Below are 22132 nucleotides of genomic sequence, written 5' to 3' on the forward strand. Positions count from 1 at the left end.
TATTAATCATTGATTAACAGTTAATAGAGGAACATTATTTTCAAGGTACACCTGCCAGGTACCCTTCCAATGCCAGTTTAAGCAACTGAGAAACAGAAAAATCACTGGTGTGCCTGGTTATATGTAACTTTGGAAGCAGATAAAACTAAATTACATTTCCAGTTTTAACATAAATTTAAAATCGATTCATTTTAAGTCATTAAATCTTAAAACAATTCCATTTTAATAGAAACTGTGAGACTTATGTCTGCAGTTCAGAGATACGGGATCAAAAAATATTAAACACTCCTAACATGAAAAAGACAAATTCCTCACAATGATAGTATGCTAATCCTAGTGTCTCCACAGCATGGATTAGATTCTTCAGAAGACAGAATGCAATGAAAGTGAAATCAGCAGAGGCTTGAGAACTTCAGCTGAAGGTTTCCTTACCCTGATAAAGCGACATCGAAACTGGAGACATTTACCCAAGATGAGCCAGGTAACCCCATTAGAGATCGAGCCCTTTCCAAAGAAAAAGCTGAACTTCCTGCCTCCAACTGAAGCAGAAATATTTGGTTAAGCAGGTGAAAGTGTCTCACTATTGAAGAAGAAACCAAGCCTTGGCAACACTCTTTACAGTAATTCTTTGTGGTCTGCTCTGCTACGATATCAATAGAGTTTTTAAGGAACTGTCACAAGTCCGCATTATATCTGAATGATGCCTTTTCATGGACTTTTCTAAGCACAGCTTGAAAGTGGAGATGGGGGGGAACCCCCAGTGCTGTCAGGCAAAAAAAAAAAAAAAAAAAAAGCACAGCTTGAAACTGTGCACTGACATCTTTGGGGATCCCTACTCTATCGTCTCCATCCTTCTACCTGTTCGCCCCCAATCTTCAGTCTCCCCCCGACTCTAACTAAACCGACGGAGTACATCCCATTAACAATGCTGCCAAATTCTAATCAACGTCTAAATTCAACCGCTGTCTCGAAAATCTCTTTTGGCCTTTCCAAATTCTAGTTTCAACCACTCCCCACTTTATAAATAGGCCTTGTCACTGAAATCCTTGGAAATTAGGTGGCAGGGCCTGCCAGAGTATGCCTGACCTACCTCCTTGTGGCAAAGTATGGGCAATGGTGAGTCCCAATAGGGGCCCAACAGCTAAATGGTCAGAGAAACAACGGAACTTAACACTACACGACATTCCACTCCCCCACACACTTTTTAAATCTCTGGCCTCCACAGAGTTCTGTGTCACAAAAACAGAGTACACAATGCAGAGATGGGGAAATGCCTGGTGCTGTTAGACAATTAACACACTTTACACTTTACTTAGCACAGCTTGAAAGCTATTCTCTTGCATAACAGGAACCTAAAGCCATCCATCCCCACTGCCCACTCTATTCATCTAAAGGAGACATACTGAAATCCTTGGAAATTAGGTGGCAGGGCCTGCCAAAGTATGCCTGACCTACCTCCTTGTGGCAAAGTATGGGCAACGGTGAGTCCTAATAGGGGCCCAACAGCTAAATACAAAGACACTTGAATGGGCATGTATGGTTTGCAATGTTGTTTCCTATGCTTATAGGACAGTCATTCTACTGCAAACCATTATAATAGTCATGAATGGCCTCAAAGAAGCATATATGCGCCAGAAACAAGTAGTCCAAGGTATGTTCCATTTGTGGATTCAATGAAAGTTTTCCTTCCACCTCTCCACATTAAATTCACCCAATAAAGTTTTATGAGAGAAATGGATAAAACGAATTTGAGATGATTTCATTATTTACTGAGAGAAAGAGAGAGAACCATTACTTACTGAGTGAGAAATTTCCAAAAATTAGTGCCACAAAATGAAAGAGGATATCTTTGTGGGATCTCAAATCAGAGCGTTTCTGCAGGATGAAAACTTTGAAAAATGCCACACTTATTGTGTGGCATTTCCACAGCCATTTGAAAGCCTGCCAGGCTTTCAAATGGCTTTGTAGAAACGTTTTGGAAACCAGAGGTTTCATGCACAGAAAGATGGAGTTCAAAAACTGCTTGATACATAAAAATGCTCGAAACTTCATTTCCTGCATTCCCATTTAGACTTCTTTCCAGGAATTCATAGTGAGTAGCCAGCAGGGAAGAATGATTCCATTAAGACGTTAAGTCAATGCAAATTGTTACCAAGTTTTCTGGAATGAACATATATTGGCAGGCTACTAGTGGATGTTGTAAAAGAACATTCCAGACAAAGTGCACCAAAGGAAATCACCCACAAGTTTTAAATTGTATATAAATTTTTTACAATAGCGTACTTTTTTTTTTTTTTTTTAATTTATTAGAGAAGGTGGTTCCAACCAGCTATCGCAATACCGAACAGATAATTTCTAGCATAACATATAATACTACTACTACTAGTTGGTTATCATTCCTGGCACATGGAGACAGCCATCATCTGTCAGTGTACGGATAATAAAGAGTTTATTATCCATACACTGACAGCATCAATCCAAAACATCATCAATCATCTGCCAACATGCTGATAACATAATAAACAGCATCAATATAATACCCCCAATTTGGAGGATATGTCAGTTCATTAGCTCATATATGAATGAAACAGCTAGGCTAATAATGAATCTGCTGGTCTTGATTAGAGAATAAGTCTTTCTCACAAGGAAGTATTTAACTGCTTCACCTCACCACAAAAAGTTGACTTTGCATTCACTACATAAAATCACAATCAGGATAAGTCAAGACCTTTGTTCCCAAAACAACGTATGCAGCTGATAGAAACTGCAGGCAGGCTCACTGGGATGATCTAATCCACTGCAGGAGCACCCAGTTTCTCTGACATGAATCCAACTGCCTGGAGACAACAGGTGTGCTTCAAGGGTGATGGATCACAAATTCAAACAAGTCTAGCCCTAAATACTGCTCCTACCTCAACACTGAGATCAATTTCATAGTTGGCTCTTCAGTTCATATAGCTGTGCAAGATATTCCCCAGTCACAGACTTCTGATCTATCTAAAGTGCCACAAGACAGCATTCACTCACTTGTACATCTGTTGTACACTAGCCAAAGCAGGATCACAGCCAATCATTCATCAGGTAATCCATAGGTCTGTAACCAGGAACCAAAACTTTTCACCATCAGACTAAACATTGAAACGCCCATGTCCATTTCCAATGAGCAATGTTTTTCATCAGGTCAGCCCACAAACATCCGCACAAAGTCATGTCATTCATCTCACTAACCACCCACTGTGGTTTCAACAGGGTAAATTCCCACCATTATTGAAAAGGGTTACCTCACATCCTGTGCTTATCCTGTCTCCAGTAATTTCCATTTTGAAGACTGCTAACCAGCTAATAGAATTGATCCAACATCAATGGAGCTGTGATGCTTATGATATCTATTTATGTGTGCAAAACACACCTTAATTACTGCACCTGAGGGACATATTCAAATGCATCAAAAGAGGCATGGAACAAAGAATTCTGTGCAATACAATGAAAGCCAATAAAGTACACATGTATTGTAAAAGATCCAATTATTGTTGCACCACAATGAGATGCAACTTATGTGCAGGAAGAAGAGTAGCTTCCAGTGCATTACAAGAGAATGCAGGGAACCCAGAAGAATGGCATATTAGGGCAAACACTGCACAGCACCACAAGGAGATGTGGGTGCATAATACCACAAGACCAATTTGCAGGTACCATTCAATGCTCCTTGTTATCAGCCTAGTGCAGTCAGAGAAGAAACTCCAGTTTACTACAAGAAAACAAACCCAAGAAAGCCTACACTGAGTAATGCTCAATGAGAAAGACTTGATGTAAGGCAGCTGATCCATGTGATTGTTATATACTGTTGCCCAGACCCTTTTTCCATACTATTGCTGCTCTAGCTCCAACAAGTGCTTCCTTCTAAAAACATGGATTGCAAATACCTGGAAAGGAGCAAAGTTCTCTTTGTATCAACAAGCTGTTTCTTGCATCCAGGCTCCAAGGATTGCAAGTGCAAGGCCTGCTCAACAAAGTCCTTCCTGAGGTCTTCATATTCCTGACACACATATAAGACGTGGTCCAAATCCTCCCTAAGTCCACAAAAGCAGTGTGTATGCTCGCTTATCCCTAATTCATGTAACTTAGCATAGAATGACCCATGGCCTGTGAGAAAGAAAGTTGTCTGTAGAGTTGGACTGAACCAACGTTGTATTCCCCCACCTTCCTTGTTGTTGAGAGTAGGAAAGAATTTTTTAGTGATGCTTCCTTTTGTACTATCATTTCATCAGTCCTGCCAAATATATACCAGTAAGGTCCAGATATGGTTTTTCCTCCTGCTTATAACTCACCTCACAGTCTAGCTTGATGCTCATTCTTTCATAGAGGATTTTTCAATACAGGTAATAACACAAACCTCTAAAAAGAAGAACCAAATCTATAGGCATGCGTCCAGTTACAATCTGTGGTGCATCATTTGATACAGTTCGGCAGGACACAGAGACAGCTTCAATAACATTGTTCGGTGTGCAGAGTACATTTTGCTGACATTAATTTTTTGCAAAACACAGTCGAACCAAACATGTGCTACATAGGTGACAACTGTTAGAAAGACGCAGTCATATAGGATTTCCAATGACTTTCCTCTGATTTCCCACTCCTTTCTCATAACTGTAGCAATCATTTGCACAAAACGCCAAACCTTTTCTGCAATGTATGTAACATGCGATACAAATCATAATTGCCAATCTATTTTAATCCCTAGGTATTTGATACTCTTGAGGCATTACAGGTTAATGTCCTTAATGATGGTTACCGAGTTTCTATTTATAGATAAGTGTCCTTTCAGGATTGTTGTACGTTTTCTCTGCAAAACCATCAACCTATGCAATGTACTCCAATGATGCAGCTCTACCAACACAGAATTGGAATTTTTATCGAACTGTACCAGCAAAACCAAATCATCAGCATATACTACCACGTGTCTGGATATGTTTGCAGCAACCACTCATTCAACACCAGATTCCACATTAATAGGCCAAAAACAGCCCTGTGGACAACCTCTAACCACTTTTTGGACTTAAACTGTAAAACTGATAAAAATGTATTGTAACTAGTCTAATGGTATCATCTTAATTAACTTGAACTGATATTATCAGCAACCACATTACTAAAAGCGTGTTCTAGAAACAAAATTTAAAAAAAAAAAAAAAAAAATCAGCATGCAAAACAAGTTTAGAAAAGTATGTTTTCATTTGTGATGGAAAAAAAAAAAAATAAATAAAAATAATCGGCATGCAAAACTAGTTTAGAAAAGTATGTTTTCATTTGTGATGGAAAAAAAAAAAAAAAAAAAAAAAAAGTTTCATTTTGTCAAATAATATTGTTATTAAGCCAGAAGCTTATCAAACTCTAACAAGGAGCTAAATAATTTTGTGATTACTGAGAAGAAAGTGAAAGAGAAATTTTTGAAGCTAAACATTAAAAAGGTGTCTGGAGTAGATGTTATCTTTCCAATTATATTAAGGGAAGCAGCAAAAGAAGTAAGCAAACCCTTAGTCATAATTATGAGAGCATCTCTGGATTTGAGAGAGGTGCCTCTGCATTGGAGATGTGTGAATTTATTGCGAATTCACAAATGGGGGTATCAAAAGTGGCATCAGTAATTATAGAACTATTAGCTTAACCTCTGTTCCAGTAAAAACAATAGAGTCAGTGGTTAAAGATGTAATGCAGGATCATCTACAGGGGAATGCAATTATACTGCAGTAACGGCACATGGACTTGTTAACAGGAAATCTTGTCTGACCAATCTGATTGGATACCATAAATGTAGTAACAAAGGAACTGGATGCAAAAAATAATTTTAATATCACATACTTGAATTTCAGGACGGCTTCTGATACTGTTGCGCATAAAATACTGCAATATAAATTGGAGCAGTGTGGCATTAAGAGCAAGTTACTGTTATGGATAACAGGATGGTTGAGCAGAAGACAGAGAGTAGTAATTAACAGACATTGCTCTTCATGGGCTAATGTTATTAGTGGAATCCCACAGGGTTCAGTGCTGGGCCCATGTTGTTTTCTATATTTATAAATTTAGGCTTAATGTCTAAGTTTGCAAATGGTACAAAAGTTGGCAGTGTAATTAATGACAATAATCAAGGTAAGCTACTACACTGCAATAAGATTAGAAAAATTAGGCAGATAGGCTGAAAAATAATAGTTGAAGTTTAACATTGACAAATGCAAGGTTTTGGTTTTTATGGTGCATGGGCAACTAAGGCCATGATGCACCAAGTCCAACACAAATGCAAGGTACTGCAGTCCCAGATTAACGTACCAACTGTGTGGTACTACAATCAGGGTAATGGAAAATGAAAATGACCTGGAGATAATTGTGCAGTCAGATATGAAGTTTGCTGAGCAGTAGACAGAACAGCTCATGGGGTTTTGTCAATAATATACAGGAACTTGCTACTAAGGATATGGAGGTGATTATCACACTATACAAGGCAATGATAAGGCTGTATCTTGGGTGCTGCATACTGGTCTGGGCCTCATTTTAGGAAAGGATGTTAATCTGTTGGAATGGGTGCAGAGAAAGGCAATGAAATTGGTGAGTTATACCAAGAAGGGCTTCGGTTCTGCAAACTGAGCTATACTAAGAAGGGCTTCAGTTCTGCAAGGTGATCTGATTGAAGTGGTTAAGGCTTTGAACGGATTGAGAAAGCTCAATGCTGATGGCATTCTTCCTCTTGTTCAGATTACACACACAAGGGGCATAAATTCAAACTGAGGAAGGATGGTTGCATGATAGATGTTTAGAAGTTTTCCTTTAATCAGCAGCAGATGGTTGACTGTTGAAATAAACTTCCATCTGTTGTGAAAGTGAGTAGTTTGAATAAATTTAAGAAAGAACAAGAAAAATTATTGGAGAGGATGGACAGGTGATGTAGTAAGTTTTTTTTTTTTTTTTTTTTGCTGATGCTTTATGAGCTTGCTTTCTTGCATCATTTTCCACTACTAACACTCATTATTATTATAATCATCATTATCTATAGCAGTGGTGTCCAACCTATGGTCCGCAAATAATTTTTGTACAGCCCACACAGAAAGTGAACTAAAACAACATTTTAGAGAGTCATGACACTGCATGTACAGGCATGCAAGCGTAATGTGTACATGTAGTCCAGTGCAGTCATATGCACGCTAAATACAGTTATGTACTTATCATCTTTACATATTGTGAAATTCTACTATTTTGATATAACTTATTCATTGTATTGAATTATTATTAATTTGTATTGAATTAAAAAATCATCCTTAAAAATGTTCCAAAAGAGGAAAGTCTATTTGGAGTGTCGTGTTTTTAATCAAAGGTGGATTGAAGACTATATCTTCATTAGTACAATAAAAAAGAAGTGTGTTTGATATGTAAGGAGACAGTATCAGTTTTTAAAGAATATAATTTAAAAGCCACTATGATTCAAATCACAAATCTTATGATCAATATAAAGGAGCATTGTGAAAAGAAGTGTTCAAAGTTACAAAATGAACAATACAAAACATTATAAGTGTATCATTATATTTATTTATTCATCTTAATATTGAAAAGCAGTGATCCTTTTCAGGTTGTAAATTTTCTAAAGTAAGCATTTAAAAGCAAAAGTAAGGTATTTTTTTTAAAAAAACAAAAGAAAAGTATATTTTTAAAAAACAAAAGTAAATCATATTTTTATAAATTTTAATAAAATCTGAAAAATAAATCACTGACATAGATTTGTTGCACATAAAAGTGTTGGGAATTTGCATTTTTTATATATAGTCTGAAAATAAAAAATGGTAACATGAAAACAGCTTCCTTGTATATGTAACAAGATATGGGAAATGTAACACATTCATTTTTCTTGAATCACTCAGTGCAGCTTGCACAACAAATCTATCTTTGAATATGGCCCCCATACAGGAAAATGTTGGACACCACTGATCTATAGCAATACTCCCATTAAATAACACTGACCACTTAAGCTTCAAGAAGCTTTGACAGCCCACATGTAGAAAAACACTGATCTATAGTACACTATACCTGTAGCTCAACAAAGAATGATGACATAAAATTACATAACAAATATATGTAATAGTATATTTATCAAATGAAAATAAAGTTAAAACCAATTTCATCACTAGTTTTGATTAATAAATAAATTAAAATTAGTAAAAAAAAAAGAGATAAAGTAAAATATTAAAAACTAATATTTACTTCAGAATCGTCATTGGATGGTGAAAGGATTGCATAATGAAGAACATTGCTTTGCTGCAGTAGGACAGCCAAGTGAGGGGCAACACGATTCCAGTGGGAAACAGTACTGGGAGTGGGCATCATAGAATTTAAGTGATTTAATATCCATTTCTTCTGTTCTCCTTGTAATGATCCTAAAGCAGGTATCCATATTATTTAGCAGCACAGCAAAATTATCTATTCAACACATAAAATAGTGTTAAATTTATTCATCATTACAAAGATATCTATTAATCCAATGGCAGGTACTTGTGAGGTAACCTTTTGATGACCATTTCATTTAGCTCTTTTGTGTTCTGAAATCACTTTGTTCACCTAGTCTAATTCACAATAACTTTCAAGGAGAGCCATTCCTAGTTTCTCTATTAAAAATTGGAGAATGAGTTGAAGAGGCGCTAATGACATTAAGAGTAAGAGATCTGTGGACTTACTTACCAAGTACAGATCGATTTTGAAAAATAGTCGCAATTAAGGGTTAAATTTGAAAGTGTCTGCAATTCTGCCCAGACACAACAGGAGAAGTATATGATGAGAGCCTTATCAATTCGGCTCTATAGAGACTGTGCAAGGCTCCTGGGGTAGAATTTTTCTCAGCATGATCTGTGCTTGTTAACAGGAGAGATTGTTTCTACAGGGATGAATATTTGCTGAAGCTATCAAGGCAGCGTTAGGTGGGTTGGAAAATTGCAAGCTTAGGAGGGGGATTCACAGACTAATAGATTAACAATAGCCACAGGCAGAGGTAAAAGTGATTCTTGCACTGCTTCTATTAGATTGAGCAACAGCTTCAAAGACAAGGTTCTGGGGATTTCAAGGACTGCTAGGAGTCATCATGGAACAAGATAATACATGGGCTGTGTTAGGGTAACTAAGAGTATAAATAGTTGCATGTATATTTGCATTTACACCAATGCTAGGAGTAAAGTAAATACATTTGATGAATTTGAGGCACTGGTCAAGACATCAACAGCAGATATTGTTGGGATAATAGAGATGTGGTGTCACACAGATATAAGAATTGGAATTTGGGAAGTATAATGTGTACAGAAAGGAGAGACAGGATAGAAAGGGAGGAGAGGTCATGCTGTTAGTTAAGAAACACACAAAATGTAAGGAATTGGATCCGGCTGACATGAATGAGCAGTGCAGTGTTGAGTCAGTTTGGTGTTACGTAAGTATTTTGGAAAAGCAAAATTGAGAGTAGGAGTCTGTTATAGAATCAATGACTCTGATGAGAACAATGAATAACTATACAGAGATATAGAGTGGGCCAGTAAATCAGATTGTCTTATAATGGGGGATTTTAACTTCCCAGATATAGACTGGAAATTGTGGATTGGTCACTCGCACACTATCGTGGATTTATTGGATGATTGTTTTCTGCAGCAGAATGTTGAAGAGGTAACCAGAGGAAGTAATACTCTTGATCTGATTATCAGCAGTGATTATTAATGCATTAAGAATCTGCAGATAAAGGAACCACTAGGTGGCAGTGACCACAGTGTACTGATGTGGGATTTACTCAAAGATGTAACTACCATCAGGGGTAAAGGGAAGGGTTTTTTGCTATCATAAAGGTGACTACAGTGGTCTCAGACAGTTTTTAAATTCTATACAGTGGGACCAACTGATGATGGTGCCAACAGCAAATTCTAAATGGGATGCATTCAAGGAATTAACCTTGGAAGCTATTAGGCTTTTCATACCAACTAAGAAATACCGTTCAAGTTTTAGGCCTAAATGGATATCAGATGGACAAAAGGGACTCGTGGCAGAGAAGAAAAATACATGGGATGCATATCAGGAGACACAGATGCCTATGGTAGATATAAGATAGTCTGTAATCAAGTCATAAAGGAGGTTAGGCAAGCAAAGGCAAATTATAAGAAATTCTTGGCAAAGGATGTGAATAAAAACAGTAAAGACTTCTTTACTTATGTAAACACTAGAAGGAAGGGGATGAATCAATTTGGTCCACTTGATATTAATTGTTCGATTGTTGATGATTCTGCTCAGTAGCTGACAAACTGAATGAGTATTTTGCATTTCCATTCAGACATGAGGAATTCTGTAGGGAAGCGGAGGCCAGAAGCTTATTAAACTCTAACAGGGAGTTAAATGATTTTGTAATAAATGATAGCAAAGTGGAGAAGAAATTGTTGAAGTTAAACATAAGAAAGGCACCCAGGGTGGATGGGATCTATCCAGTTATATTAAAGGAGGTAGCAAAGGAAGTAAGCAGGCCCTTAGACATGATTATAAGGACATCTTTGAACTCAGGGGAGGTCCCCATGGTCTGGAGATGTGCAAATGTAGCCCCAATTCACAAAGGGGAATTGAAAGGTAACAAGTAATTACAGACCTGTTAGTTTAACTTCTGTTCCAGGGAAAATAATGGAGTCATTGGTTAAAGAAGCACTGCAGGATCATCTAGACAAGACTGCAGTTATACATTGGTGTTCAAAAAAAGTGCATCACCCCCTAAAATTGTAATTGTCATCCAAATAACGTAAGTATATGGCAATATTTCTTAGAGATTACATCAGATAAGATTCATATGCATAGGTGAAGATGTTATATTGCATCAGCTGTGCTTTCAGCTATATAAACATGCTCTGCAAGAGTTGCAGTCATTCCTTGCTTGTGTCAGGATGGCGAGTTATGTGCAGTTGACGCCACAAAGAAAGAGTGCTATTGTTGCTTTACTTGAGGAAGGATGTTCTTCCCATCATATTGCTTATAGAATGTCTTGTAAGCAGTCAACAGTGAGTAGATTTCTTTTCAAACTCAAGAATACTGGGTCTGCTAATAGGAAAAAAGGAACCAGATGCAAAAGAGTCTCTACGCCAAAACAGGGCAGTGTTTTGAAGCGCTTATGCCTTAAATGTAAAGCTTCTTCATCTGAGCTGAAAAGACAATGGGAAGAACATACAGGAGTGGTAGCAAGTGCAGTAACAGTCAGAAGATGCCTCTTCAAAAATGGACTTGTAGCCCGTTGTGCTAAGAAGAAGCCCCTCCTCACACAAAAAAATGAAAAGGGCCCAATTAATTTGGTGTAAGGAGCATGTCAAATGGACCCCTGAGCAGTGAAAGTCAGTTATTTTCTCGGATGAGAAGGAATTCAACCTGCATAGCTCTGATGGGAGACAAACGATTTGCCGTAGACGTGGCAAAGAGTACTATCCAGATTGTATGGCGTCTACAGTGAAATTCCCTACCTGCCAAATGATATGGGGGTGCATTTCATATCACACAGTAGGTCACCTGCAGTTTATAAAAGGTTCTGTAAATGCCAATGGATACCTGGCTATATTGGAAAGCAAACTGCTGCCAACCATTAGAGACCATTTCAACCTGCCAAGTAACTGCATCTTTCAGGACGACTCTGCTCTTTGTCATCAGGACATTGTTATTTGTTATTTTGGTTTTTAGGAGCATTAGCAACTAAGGCCATATTGCTCCGGGATATGCGGTGGTCATTCCCTGACCTTTCCACATCCTCCACATTTAGTGGTGACAGGCTTGAACCCCGGCCTAATCAAGAAGCGTGTGCTACGCACTGCTGCTCCTTCCCACCTGGCTATGGAGGCACCTTTATCAGGACATGTGGAATCCCTTTGGCTCTTAATTCGTGCTTAGCAGCAGTGCTAATTGACAGAATTGCCTGAAGTATGAAAAATGCGTTCCCAGTAGTCTCTCATAATCCGTTCGTTATATGGAAATTTTCTTCTTTCTACTGAAACTATTATAAAATGTAATTACCCAGGGGAAATTTTAAAAAAATTGCTAAATATAAAATTTTTCTATAAAGAAGTTCATTAAACAGAGGTCCGACTTGTATATGTCAAAAATTTTTTTGCCGCCCTCCTGAACTGCCACCTGTAAGCAAAGCTTACCTCGCCTACCCACTTGGGGCTGCCCTGATTGGATACTGAGATGTGGTCATGAAGGGGAAAAAAAAAAAAAAAAAAAAAGTGTGGTACTACAGTCAGGGTAGTGAAAAATGAAAAAGATCTGGGAGTAATTGCAGATAGGTTGCCAGGACAGCTCATGGGATTTTGTCAATGATATACAGGAATTTTGCTAGCAGGGATAAGAAGGTGATTAACCCCTTGTATAACCCAATGGTCTGGCCACACCTTGAGTACTGCATATAGGTCTGAGGCCTCATTTCAGGAAATGATGTAGAGCTGCTGGGACAAGTACAGAAAAGGGCAAAATGAGAGTAGTGAGTGGAACAAAGGGTTGCTTTTAACAAGTTTGATTTTTATTGGCGCATTAGCTACTAAGGCTATAATGCATGCTTTTAACAAGAAAGGCTTAAGTTCTGCAAATTGCAGTTTGGAGACTAGGTACCTGCGAGGTGATGTGACTGAGGTGTATAAGGCGTTGAATAGTTTGAGCAAGCTCAATGTCGATGAGATTCTTCCTCTTGCTCAGATTTTGCACCTGAGGGAGCATAAATTCAAACTGTGGAAAGACAGTTGTAGAATAGATGTGTGGAAATTTGTCTTTAACCAGCGGGTGTTTGATTGCTGGAACAAACTTCCATCTGTCACGGAAATTGACAGCTTAAATAAATTCAAGGCCGAACTAGACAAACTTTTGGAGTGAATGGACGGGTTAAACGGGAAGTTTTTTTTTTTTTTTTTTGGCTGATGCTAATAAGCTTGCTTTCTTGAATTATATGCCTCTACTAAGGCTAATGCTATGAGGTCAAAATTATCTCTATGGATTTTTATGTATACCAGTATTAAAACAATATCATAGAACTTATGAATATGATCATGAATAGGTATTAATTCACAGTCTGCAAGCTAAGAGAAAGCTTCGTAATTAGCATTAGCATTAGTAGAGGCATTTGATGCAAGAAAGCAAGCTTATGCAGCATCAGCCAAAAAAAAAAAAAAAAAAACCCACTTCCACTTCACCCCTCTGTTCGTTCAAAATACCTGTCCAGCTGAGCCTTAAACTTATTTAGGCTATCAACCTCCACCACAAGGGATGGAAGTCTGTTCCACCAACCAACCACCCGCTGGCTAAAGGCAAATTTCCGCACGTCTATCCTACATCTGTCTTTCTTCAATTTGAATTTATGCCCTCTCAGGTGAGTTTTCTGAGCTAGAGGAAGAATCCCGTCAGCATTGAGCATGCTTAAACCATTCAAGGCTTTATACACCTCTATCAGATCACCTCGCTGGTGCCTAGTCTCCAGACACTGTAATTTGCAAAACTTAAGCCTTTCTTCGTAAGAGCACCCCTTTGTTCCATTCACTAATCTTGTTGCCCTTCTCTGTACTCGTTCCAGCAGCTCTATATCCTTCTTGAAATGAGGCCTCCAGACCTGTATACAGTACTCTAGGTGTGGCCTGACCATCGCCTTATACAATGGAATAATCACCTCCTTATCCCTGCTGGAAAAATTCCTGTATATCATTGACAATACTCCATGAGCTACTCTTGGAGTCGTAATCAACAATAACAGCAAAAAATAATAATATGCAAAGCTACTAAAATCTTTTTTTCATTAGTTCCAATTACTACAAAAGTTTGTCTTTATAGGCATAAATATCAGAAATAAAATAATCCATACATAAAATATTGAATTAATCAGACAAGTCCAGAAAGATTGACAAGTGACATTAATGCAAAAATACACGACAATAAGAAGTGAATATTATCACTACTATGCATGCACATTCTTGTTGAATATTTGTTTTGGTCATTTTAACCCATGTTTACTGTTGTAAGGTTAATACAATTGGGAGGGAAGGCAAGGGGAAACCACCCTGTTACCTTTCTTTTCCCAAGAAAACCAATGATGAGCAGGCAAAGAAGAATTAGAGTAACTGGCAATTGTAGGATCAACAATGCATATAGGCAATGTGATGTCAGGCCCAGCAGGTTAAGTGGCAGGGTTTTACAGGCCATCAGAAAGCAAAATCCCTGTTTTAGAATTGGAACATGGAATGTATGCACTATGCTACAGACTGGAAAATTAGAGAATGTTAAAGGAGAATTGAAAAGGAATAAACTACAGGTCCTTGAACTGGCTAAGGCCCGTTGGAAAGATGCAGGAGAATTCCTCAGTGGAGAATACAAAATAATACATTCAGAAAGTGATAAAGGTCAGGGAGGTGTTGCAATTATTATGTCCAAACATTTTTCATCATGCTTGACAGATGTGGAAACAATCAGTAACAGGATTATAATGATCCATCTTGCAGCAGCTCCACTTGATATTGTAATAATACAAGTTTACATGCCCACATCAAATAGTGATGAAGACACAGTAGAAGATATCTACGAACAATTGGAAGAACTTCTAAGAAAAACAAAATCAAATGATAATATAATTACAATGGGAGACTGGAATACAGTTGGAGACAAAAGAGAAGGAAATATCGTTAGAGATTTCAGGCTAGGAGTAAGAAATTTGAGGGGACAACGACTATTTGATTTCTGTAGTCAAGAAAGATTTGTAGTTGCTAACACTTGGTTTCAGGCACCAGTATGACATATGTGGAAAAAATCCTGGAGATTCTCGTAGATATCAGTTAGACTACATTCTGGTGAAACAAAGATACCGCAATCAGATAAAAAAAGCCATGTATTGCAGATGTGGGCAGTGACCATTCAATGGTGAAAATGATAACAGAACTAAAGCTAAAGTATATTAATGGAAAGAAAATAAATAATAAATGGAACCTAGAAAAACTAAAGCATGAAAAAATAAGAATACTGTTCCAGAATAATACAAATAGCTATAATGAGGTAAATAAGGAAAGTATGATAAACAATATTAACCAGATGTGGAATAACATTAAAGAAACTATAAACAAAGCAGCTCATAAATTTCTGGGAAAATGGAAACAAGGCATTAGTATAGGCGTATGATGCAAGAAAGCAAGCTTATATAGCATCAGCCAAAAAAAAAAAAAAAATCCTTCCCATTTCACCCATCCATTCACTCCAAATGTCTGTCTAGTTCTGCCTTGAACTTATTTAAGTTGCTGACCTCCACTACAACAGATGGAAGTTTGTTCCAACTATCAACCACCCGCTGGCTAAAGGCAAATTTCAGCATATTTTTCTATAATTGTCTTTCCTCAATTTGAATTTATGTCCCCCAGGTGAGTAATCTGAGCAAGAGGAAGAATCCCATTAGCACCGAGCTTGCTTAATCCATTCAAGGCCTTATATATTTCAATTAGACCACCTCACACGTGCCTAGTCTCCAGAAGCTGCAATTTGCAGAACTTAAGCCTTTCTTGGTAACACCAGCCCTTTGTTCCACCCATCAATCTCGCAACCCTTCTCTGTACTCATTCCAGCAGCTCTATATCTTTTCTAAAATGAGGCCTCCAGCCCTGTATACAGTACTCAAGGTGTGGCCTGACCACTGCCTTATACAATGGGACAATCACCTCCCTTATCCCTGCTAGCAAAATTCCTGTATATCATTGACAAGACCCCACGACCTACTCTTGCAGCCTTTTTGCACTGCTCAGAAAACTTCATGTCTGACTGCCAATTTGCACAATTGCCCCCGGGTCCTTTTCATTCTCCACTACCTGAGTGTAGTACCATCCAGTTGATACGTTACTCTGGGGTTGCTGCTACCCATATGCAGTACTTAACATTTGTCAATGTTAAACTTCAGTTGCAACCTCCCAGCTCAACTTTTCAAGATCCTATTGCAGTAGCATACTATCATTACTGTCATTAACAACACTGCTACCTTCGTATCATCTGCAAACTTAGATATTAACCCTGATATACCTTCATCAATATCATTGATAAATACCGAAAACAACAATGGGTCCAACACCAAACCTTGGGGAATTCCACTAATAACGTTAGTCCATGAAGAGCAATGTCCAGGAACTCACATCTGGTGAGTATGGGTTATTTGGTTTTTAGGAGCATTAGCAACTAAGGCCATATTGCTCCGGGATATGCGGTGGTCATTCCCTGACCTTTCCGCATCCTCCGTATTTGGTGGTGACTGGCTCGAACCTCAGTCTAATCAAGAAGTGTGTGCTACGCACTGCTGCTCCTTCCCACCTGGCTACGGAGGCACCTAGGTGAGTATGGGATTTGCACACCCAGGGTCCTGAGCTGGATATCATCATTCTTCTCTTTCTTGGTGATTCCCTTCTACTTTGGTCTCTCTCTCTCTCTCTCTCTCTCTCTCTCTCTCTCTCTCTCTCTCAGGGTAACTCAGAAATTTTTTTGGCTGGTGCAGCATAAGCTTCAAGTTTCCTTGCACCATATGGCTAATAATAATAACTAGAGGACTTTATCCCCTGCTCGATTTGCTTGCCAATGTTGCTGCCCCACCCACACTTTTCTACATAAAATATAGAGGTATGACGGAGTAAGTTAAATCTTTTCTACGTAAAAGACACACCTGTAGAAATGCACTAATTGATATCTAATCAGTAAATGACCAATGTAATTTGTGCATTTGTAGTGATGTAAATGCCCCGCCCACTTGTACCACATGACCCGCATTCCTCTTCTCCAGTTGACTACCCCATCCCTATCAGGCAGCATTCTCAAGGTCAAATAAATATCACTATGTAATTATTTACCTGCATTTACATAGGTCACTTAGGCAAAGGCCTTTTGCTCTGGGTTCCATAATGCATGAGGAATATTGTTGCATCTGAAAGAGCAGGACTAAAATGTTTACAAATATATAAACTATATTGGGACGGTGGGTCCCGTCATCAGCTGACATTAATATCCAAAAAATGTTACAACGAAACATCAAATGACGCCGAGCATGGTCATGTATTAGACAGTGAAGCAAGTGCACAAGGTTGGTGAACATTGTGGAGGCAGTTGTCTTCGAGTGCATCCCACGTATGTGCTCTACATTGCCAACAGCAAGTGTCTGATTCTGCCCAGTAATCCATTTGTGTTCCTTCCATTTAATGTTTTTTATATATTAGTGTCAGCTGATGAAGAGACCTGTCGTCCCGACATAATTTGTATATTTGTAAAGTTTAGTATTTTGTTTGTTTGTTTGTTATTTGGTTTTTTAGGAGCATTAGCAACTAAGGCCATATTGCTCTGGGGATATGGGAATATGCGGTGGTCATTCCCTGACCTTTCTGCATCCTCCGTATTTGGTGGTCATGGGCTCGAACCCCAGTCTAATCAAGAAGTGTGTGCTATGCACTGCTGCTCCTACCCACCTGGCTACGGAGGTGCCTTAGTATTTTGTAAATATTTTAGTTTTTTGTAAATATTTATAGTTTTGTTATTATTTGTATAATAATAACATTATACTAATATAACCACTGATCGAAATCAAATCAGGAAATGACCTATGTAATTATTTACCTACGCATTTGTATTGAGGTAATGGCCCCGCCCTCTTCTCCCATTGGCTCGAATAAATATCACTAGGAGAAAAACGTTTTTAATGTATAGAGAGATAACCACTCTCTGTCTTCTCCCACTCAACCATCCTTTTAACCATTGTAGCTACTTGCATTTAATGCCATACTGCTCAAAAGCTTTCCTAAAATCTAAGTATATGATATCAAAATTATTCTTTGCATCCAGTTCCTTTGTGACCACATCACAGTATCCAATCAAATTTGTCAGACAAGACTTCCCCTTAACAAACCTGCTGTGTCTGAACTATAACTGCAGTCTTGTCTAGATGATCCTGCATCACTTCCTTAACCAGTGACTCCATTAGTTTCCCTGGAACAGAAGTAAGACTAACAGTTGTGTAATTACCCGTGTCACCCTTTGATCCCTTTTGTAAATTGGGGTCACATTTGCACATCTCCAGTCCAAGGAAACTTTCATAATTATGACTAAGGGTTTGCTTACTTCCTTTGCTGCTTTCTTTAATATAACTGGATAGATCCCATCCACCCCAGGTGCCTTTCTTATGTTCAATTTCAACAATTTATTCTCCTCCCAAGGCAAAAAGAAAATCATGGATAACAGAAGACATCCTTCAAATGATGGATCAAAGAATCTTCAAAAATATGAAAACAAAAGATGGAAAAAATAATTACCATGCTCTCAAGAATGAAATTAATAGAGAATGCAGAAAAGCAAAAGATAAATGGTGGACAGACAATGCCAAGAAATTGAAACCTTAATGCAGTATGGACAAACAGGTAGTGCCTACAAGAAAATTAAAGAAATAACAAAAAAAATGTAATGCAATTTGCTCCAGTGCAATCAGAAATGAAAAAGATAATGCCATTCTAGATGCAAAAGACATGGAGAAAGTACATAAAGACATGGAGAAAGTACATAAAAGATCTATACATGGAACCATGTAGTTACACTTGGAAATATGAGAAAGGAGAACAACAAAACTTAAAAGAAGATCAGATATTAAAAGAAGAATTTGATCTAGCTTTTAAAGTTACTTCCTAACAACAAAGTTCCTGGTATAGATAATATTACAGCAGAATTAATAAAGAACAGTGGAGACCAAGCCAAGCAATCACTATTGGATTGATTTTGAAAGCATATAGTGAAGGAAAATGGCCAGAAGAACATTGTACAACCGTCATAGTACCAATACCAAAAAAAAATCTGCACCAACCAAATGCAAAGACTACAGAACCATCAGCCTCATATCACATGCATCAAAAATTCTGTTAAAAATCATAAAAATATGAATAGAATCTTACATTGAACACTTATTGGAGGGTACACAAATGTGGGTTCAGAAAGAACTTATCTACAAGAGAAGCAATAGGGACTTTAAGATTCTTAGATGAAAGAATGTTAAACAATGGCAGGAATCTGTATGTGTGCTTTATTGACTATGCAAAAGCATTTTACATGGTAATTGGAATGAACTTTTTCCTCTACTAGAAAACATGGGATGTCCACAAAGATTAATTAGGCTAATATTTGACTTGTATCAAAGACAAAAGGCCATCGTCAGGTTAAACGGAGAATTGACAGAAACAGCAAAAATAGGGAGAGGAGTGAGGCAAGGATGCCTGCTTTCCTCAGGTTTATTTAATATATTTGCAGAATTAATAGTGAAAGCAGCATTTGATGGTAAAAAGTTAGATATAAAGATAGGTGGAAGAATGCTTAGCACAATCAAATTTGCAGATGCCAGGTAATTCTTGCAGATAGCCCAAGGATGTTATCCAATATGCTAAAACAGTTAACCAAGAAAGTGAAGAAATATAGAATGAAGATTAACACTAATAAAACAAAGATTATGATGATACGTAAAAAGTCAAAACAATTTCACATTGAAACTGATGGTAAAAAAATAGAACAGGTAACAAAATTCAAATATCTAGGACAAATTATAACACAATATGTATCTTGCCACAGTGAAATTGGTTCAAGAATTGCAAAGGCAAAATAAGAATTTAGAGATAAAATCTCTTTACTAAACCAAAGAAATATGTCACAGATCTAAGAAAGAGAATTATGAAAACATACATTTGGTCAATTGCATTGTATTCAGCAGAGACATGGACATCAAACAAAACCAACTTGAAAAAACTAGAGGCATTTGAAATGTGGTGCTGGCGGAGAATGGAAAAGATTAACTGGACAGAAAAAATGAGTAATAATGTGGTTTTACAACATGTAGGAGAAGAAAGAGAACTGCTAAGAAGTATCAGAAGACAGTGGCTACAATGAATCAGACACACCATGAGGCATAGAGAGATGTTACTGGACGTGCTGGAAGGCAAAATACTGGGAAAAAGAAAACAAGGTAAGACCAAGAAACACCATCATAAATACAATTCTGACGGAAACCGGGCTTTGGAGCTACGCAGAAGTGAAGCACCTAGCACAAGACCGTGAGAAATGGAGACTGCTCATCAAAGGGGCAAACCAGTCGAAAGACTGATACACTGAAGAAGAAAGAAGAAGAGAATAAAAATTTGTTTGTCTGTCTGCTGTCTGACTATGCATATATTAATGAATAAAAATATTAATATAGGTCAGATTAGTATTTAATATTACCGTATTCCTGTTACTCTAAATAATGCTAATTATGTAATCCCACCAGGTTCTGATCCTGTTTACTTTGGATTATCAAGACTTCAAGCAGTTTTAACTTTTATGTTTAAAAGAAAGATGAAATATGGCCACCTTCTAGTGCAAAATTTATTGTTTGGAATTATGCAAATAATCCACACTGAATGTAAAGCTGTGTTGAGTTTTTAAATATATAAATATTAGAGTAGGGATCCTGTTTACACCTCATATAATGAGAGTATAAACTGTTCCCTTCTCTCTCACTTTTTTTTTGTTTATTTATTTGTTTCCATCTAAGTTTAGAAAACATTAACAACTTGAACTTGGATTCTGAGCTTCTACTAAATTAAATGGGTTGTTAAAACTCATCACTTCATTACATCCTTTTAATTTTTCAATTTAAAAAATATATATTTTTTAATTTTAAATCTTAATATTCTATTAGAAAAATAAAAACACAAGTTATTTGGACTCTATAGATGGGAACAAATACTACTACATTCACATTAAACGATTAGATAGTAAACCAGCATGATACTATACATCTAGGGCCTTTTGTTTTCATCTGTGCCAATATATAGCAACTTCTGTTCACACTGCTGGCAGTGCAGTGGCTCAGGGATAACTTGAGACCAATCATGTCACACCAGTCTACCCTTGCCTTCTTCTTCACATATATTTTAGTCATACTTTTTTGCATAATTAATTTTCAAAATGTAATCAATCAATATTATTGATTATCAGTATCAATATATTATTAATTATCAATATATTATTGATTATCAGTAGCATAAATATTATTTGTAGAAATAATTAGATACTAGTAGAAAGGCAATTTTAGTTGAAAATACTATACTCCACAAATATAATTACAAAGTATAGTCAGAGCCATGCAAATGGGACGTCCCCTTAATGCAATGAACACAGAAGGTGATTCCAAAATGTTTCTCAAATGGTTATAACAAAAGAAAAGAAGCAATCACGCACCTGAGCTCAGATGGCACTGTGGAGTGCACTGTGCATGGTCCAAAAGTACTCATGTTTACTAAATGTATAGGATGCATACTTGATGTTGTTTCATCAAGTTACCATATTAAATACTACTACTATACATGACATCATGAATTAAAATTGAATTTAACACTTATCAACAATAATAATAATAATAATAATAATAATAATTATTATTATTATTATCATCATTTATGAGGGAAATGTAGATGCTGGAATGTTTCTTAATGAGATTTTTATTTGTGTATTTCATAAATAGTGTTCACTTTGGAATTCTGATTTAGATTCATAATGAAAATGCAAAATGTTTATTCTTAATCAGAATATTATTTGCAATTGTGAGTCAAAGAATAAAAATAATCTACTCTACCATAGCACACTACAGAGTATTCAAGCTGCTTTCTGGATGCGTATGCATGTTATTGGCAAGGCAACTAAGGCAATGAGGCATTATGCATGTTTTGCCTGTAATTGCATGCATTATGTGGTAGGTTGTTGGATAAAAAATCCAAGCTTATAGGAGGAAAAACCATGGAGCTCTTGCAGAGGTGGACTGGCCATAAGATTTACTGGGGAAACCCCAGTAGGCCAGACGGCAGAGACTGATGGAAGCTGGTGATTTTCAATAAATTTTCTGTTTATACTCCATCACGACAACCAAGTCAGTAGAGTTTGCAATAAATCGTCAATACAAATATTTATCATATTTAGTAGTCATGGGCTTAAACCTCAGTCCACTCAAGGAACGTGTGCTAAGCACTCTCGCTCATAACCACTCGGCGACGTCAGACCTGGAATATACTACAATCTGACCTCCAATTCATTCTGTTTATTTTCC

The 22132-nt window shown here is 37.2% G+C and overlaps 2 protein-coding genes across 2 annotated transcripts in view; one reads left to right on the forward strand and one right to left on the reverse strand.

Moving 5' to 3' along the window:
* Positions 1-8361, reverse strand: part of LOC150078848 (mdm2-binding protein-like) — a 162582-nt gene extending 154221 nt beyond the window's left edge. Inside the window, exon 1 of the mRNA XM_090382857.1 lies at positions 8242-8361. Coding sequence (XP_090238983.1) covers positions 8242-8361 — 120 coding nt within the window. The remainder of the gene's footprint in view (positions 1-8241) is intronic.
* Positions 8362-14101: 5740 nt separating this feature from the next.
* Positions 14102-14797, forward strand: LOC150078849 (protein CFDP2-like). The gene has a single exon (XM_090382858.1). It carries the CDS (start codon positions 14102-14104, stop codon positions 14795-14797), a length of 696 nt encoding a protein of 231 aa, XP_090238984.1.
* Positions 14798-22132: the final 7335 nt, after the last annotated feature.

The sequence above is a fragment of the Mastigoproctus giganteus genome, chromosome 10, assembly GCF_048544385.1.
Source record: "Mastigoproctus giganteus isolate SK-2022 chromosome 10, ASM4854438v1, whole genome shotgun sequence".
Classification (NCBI taxonomy): Eukaryota; Metazoa; Arthropoda; class Arachnida; order Uropygi; family Thelyphonidae; genus Mastigoproctus; species Mastigoproctus giganteus.

Excerpts from the sequence above, each read along its gene's own strand:
- LOC150078849 (XM_090382858.1), top strand. The coding sequence starts at position 14,102 with ATGAGCAGGCAAAGAAGAATTAGAGTAACTGGCAATTGTAGGATCAAC.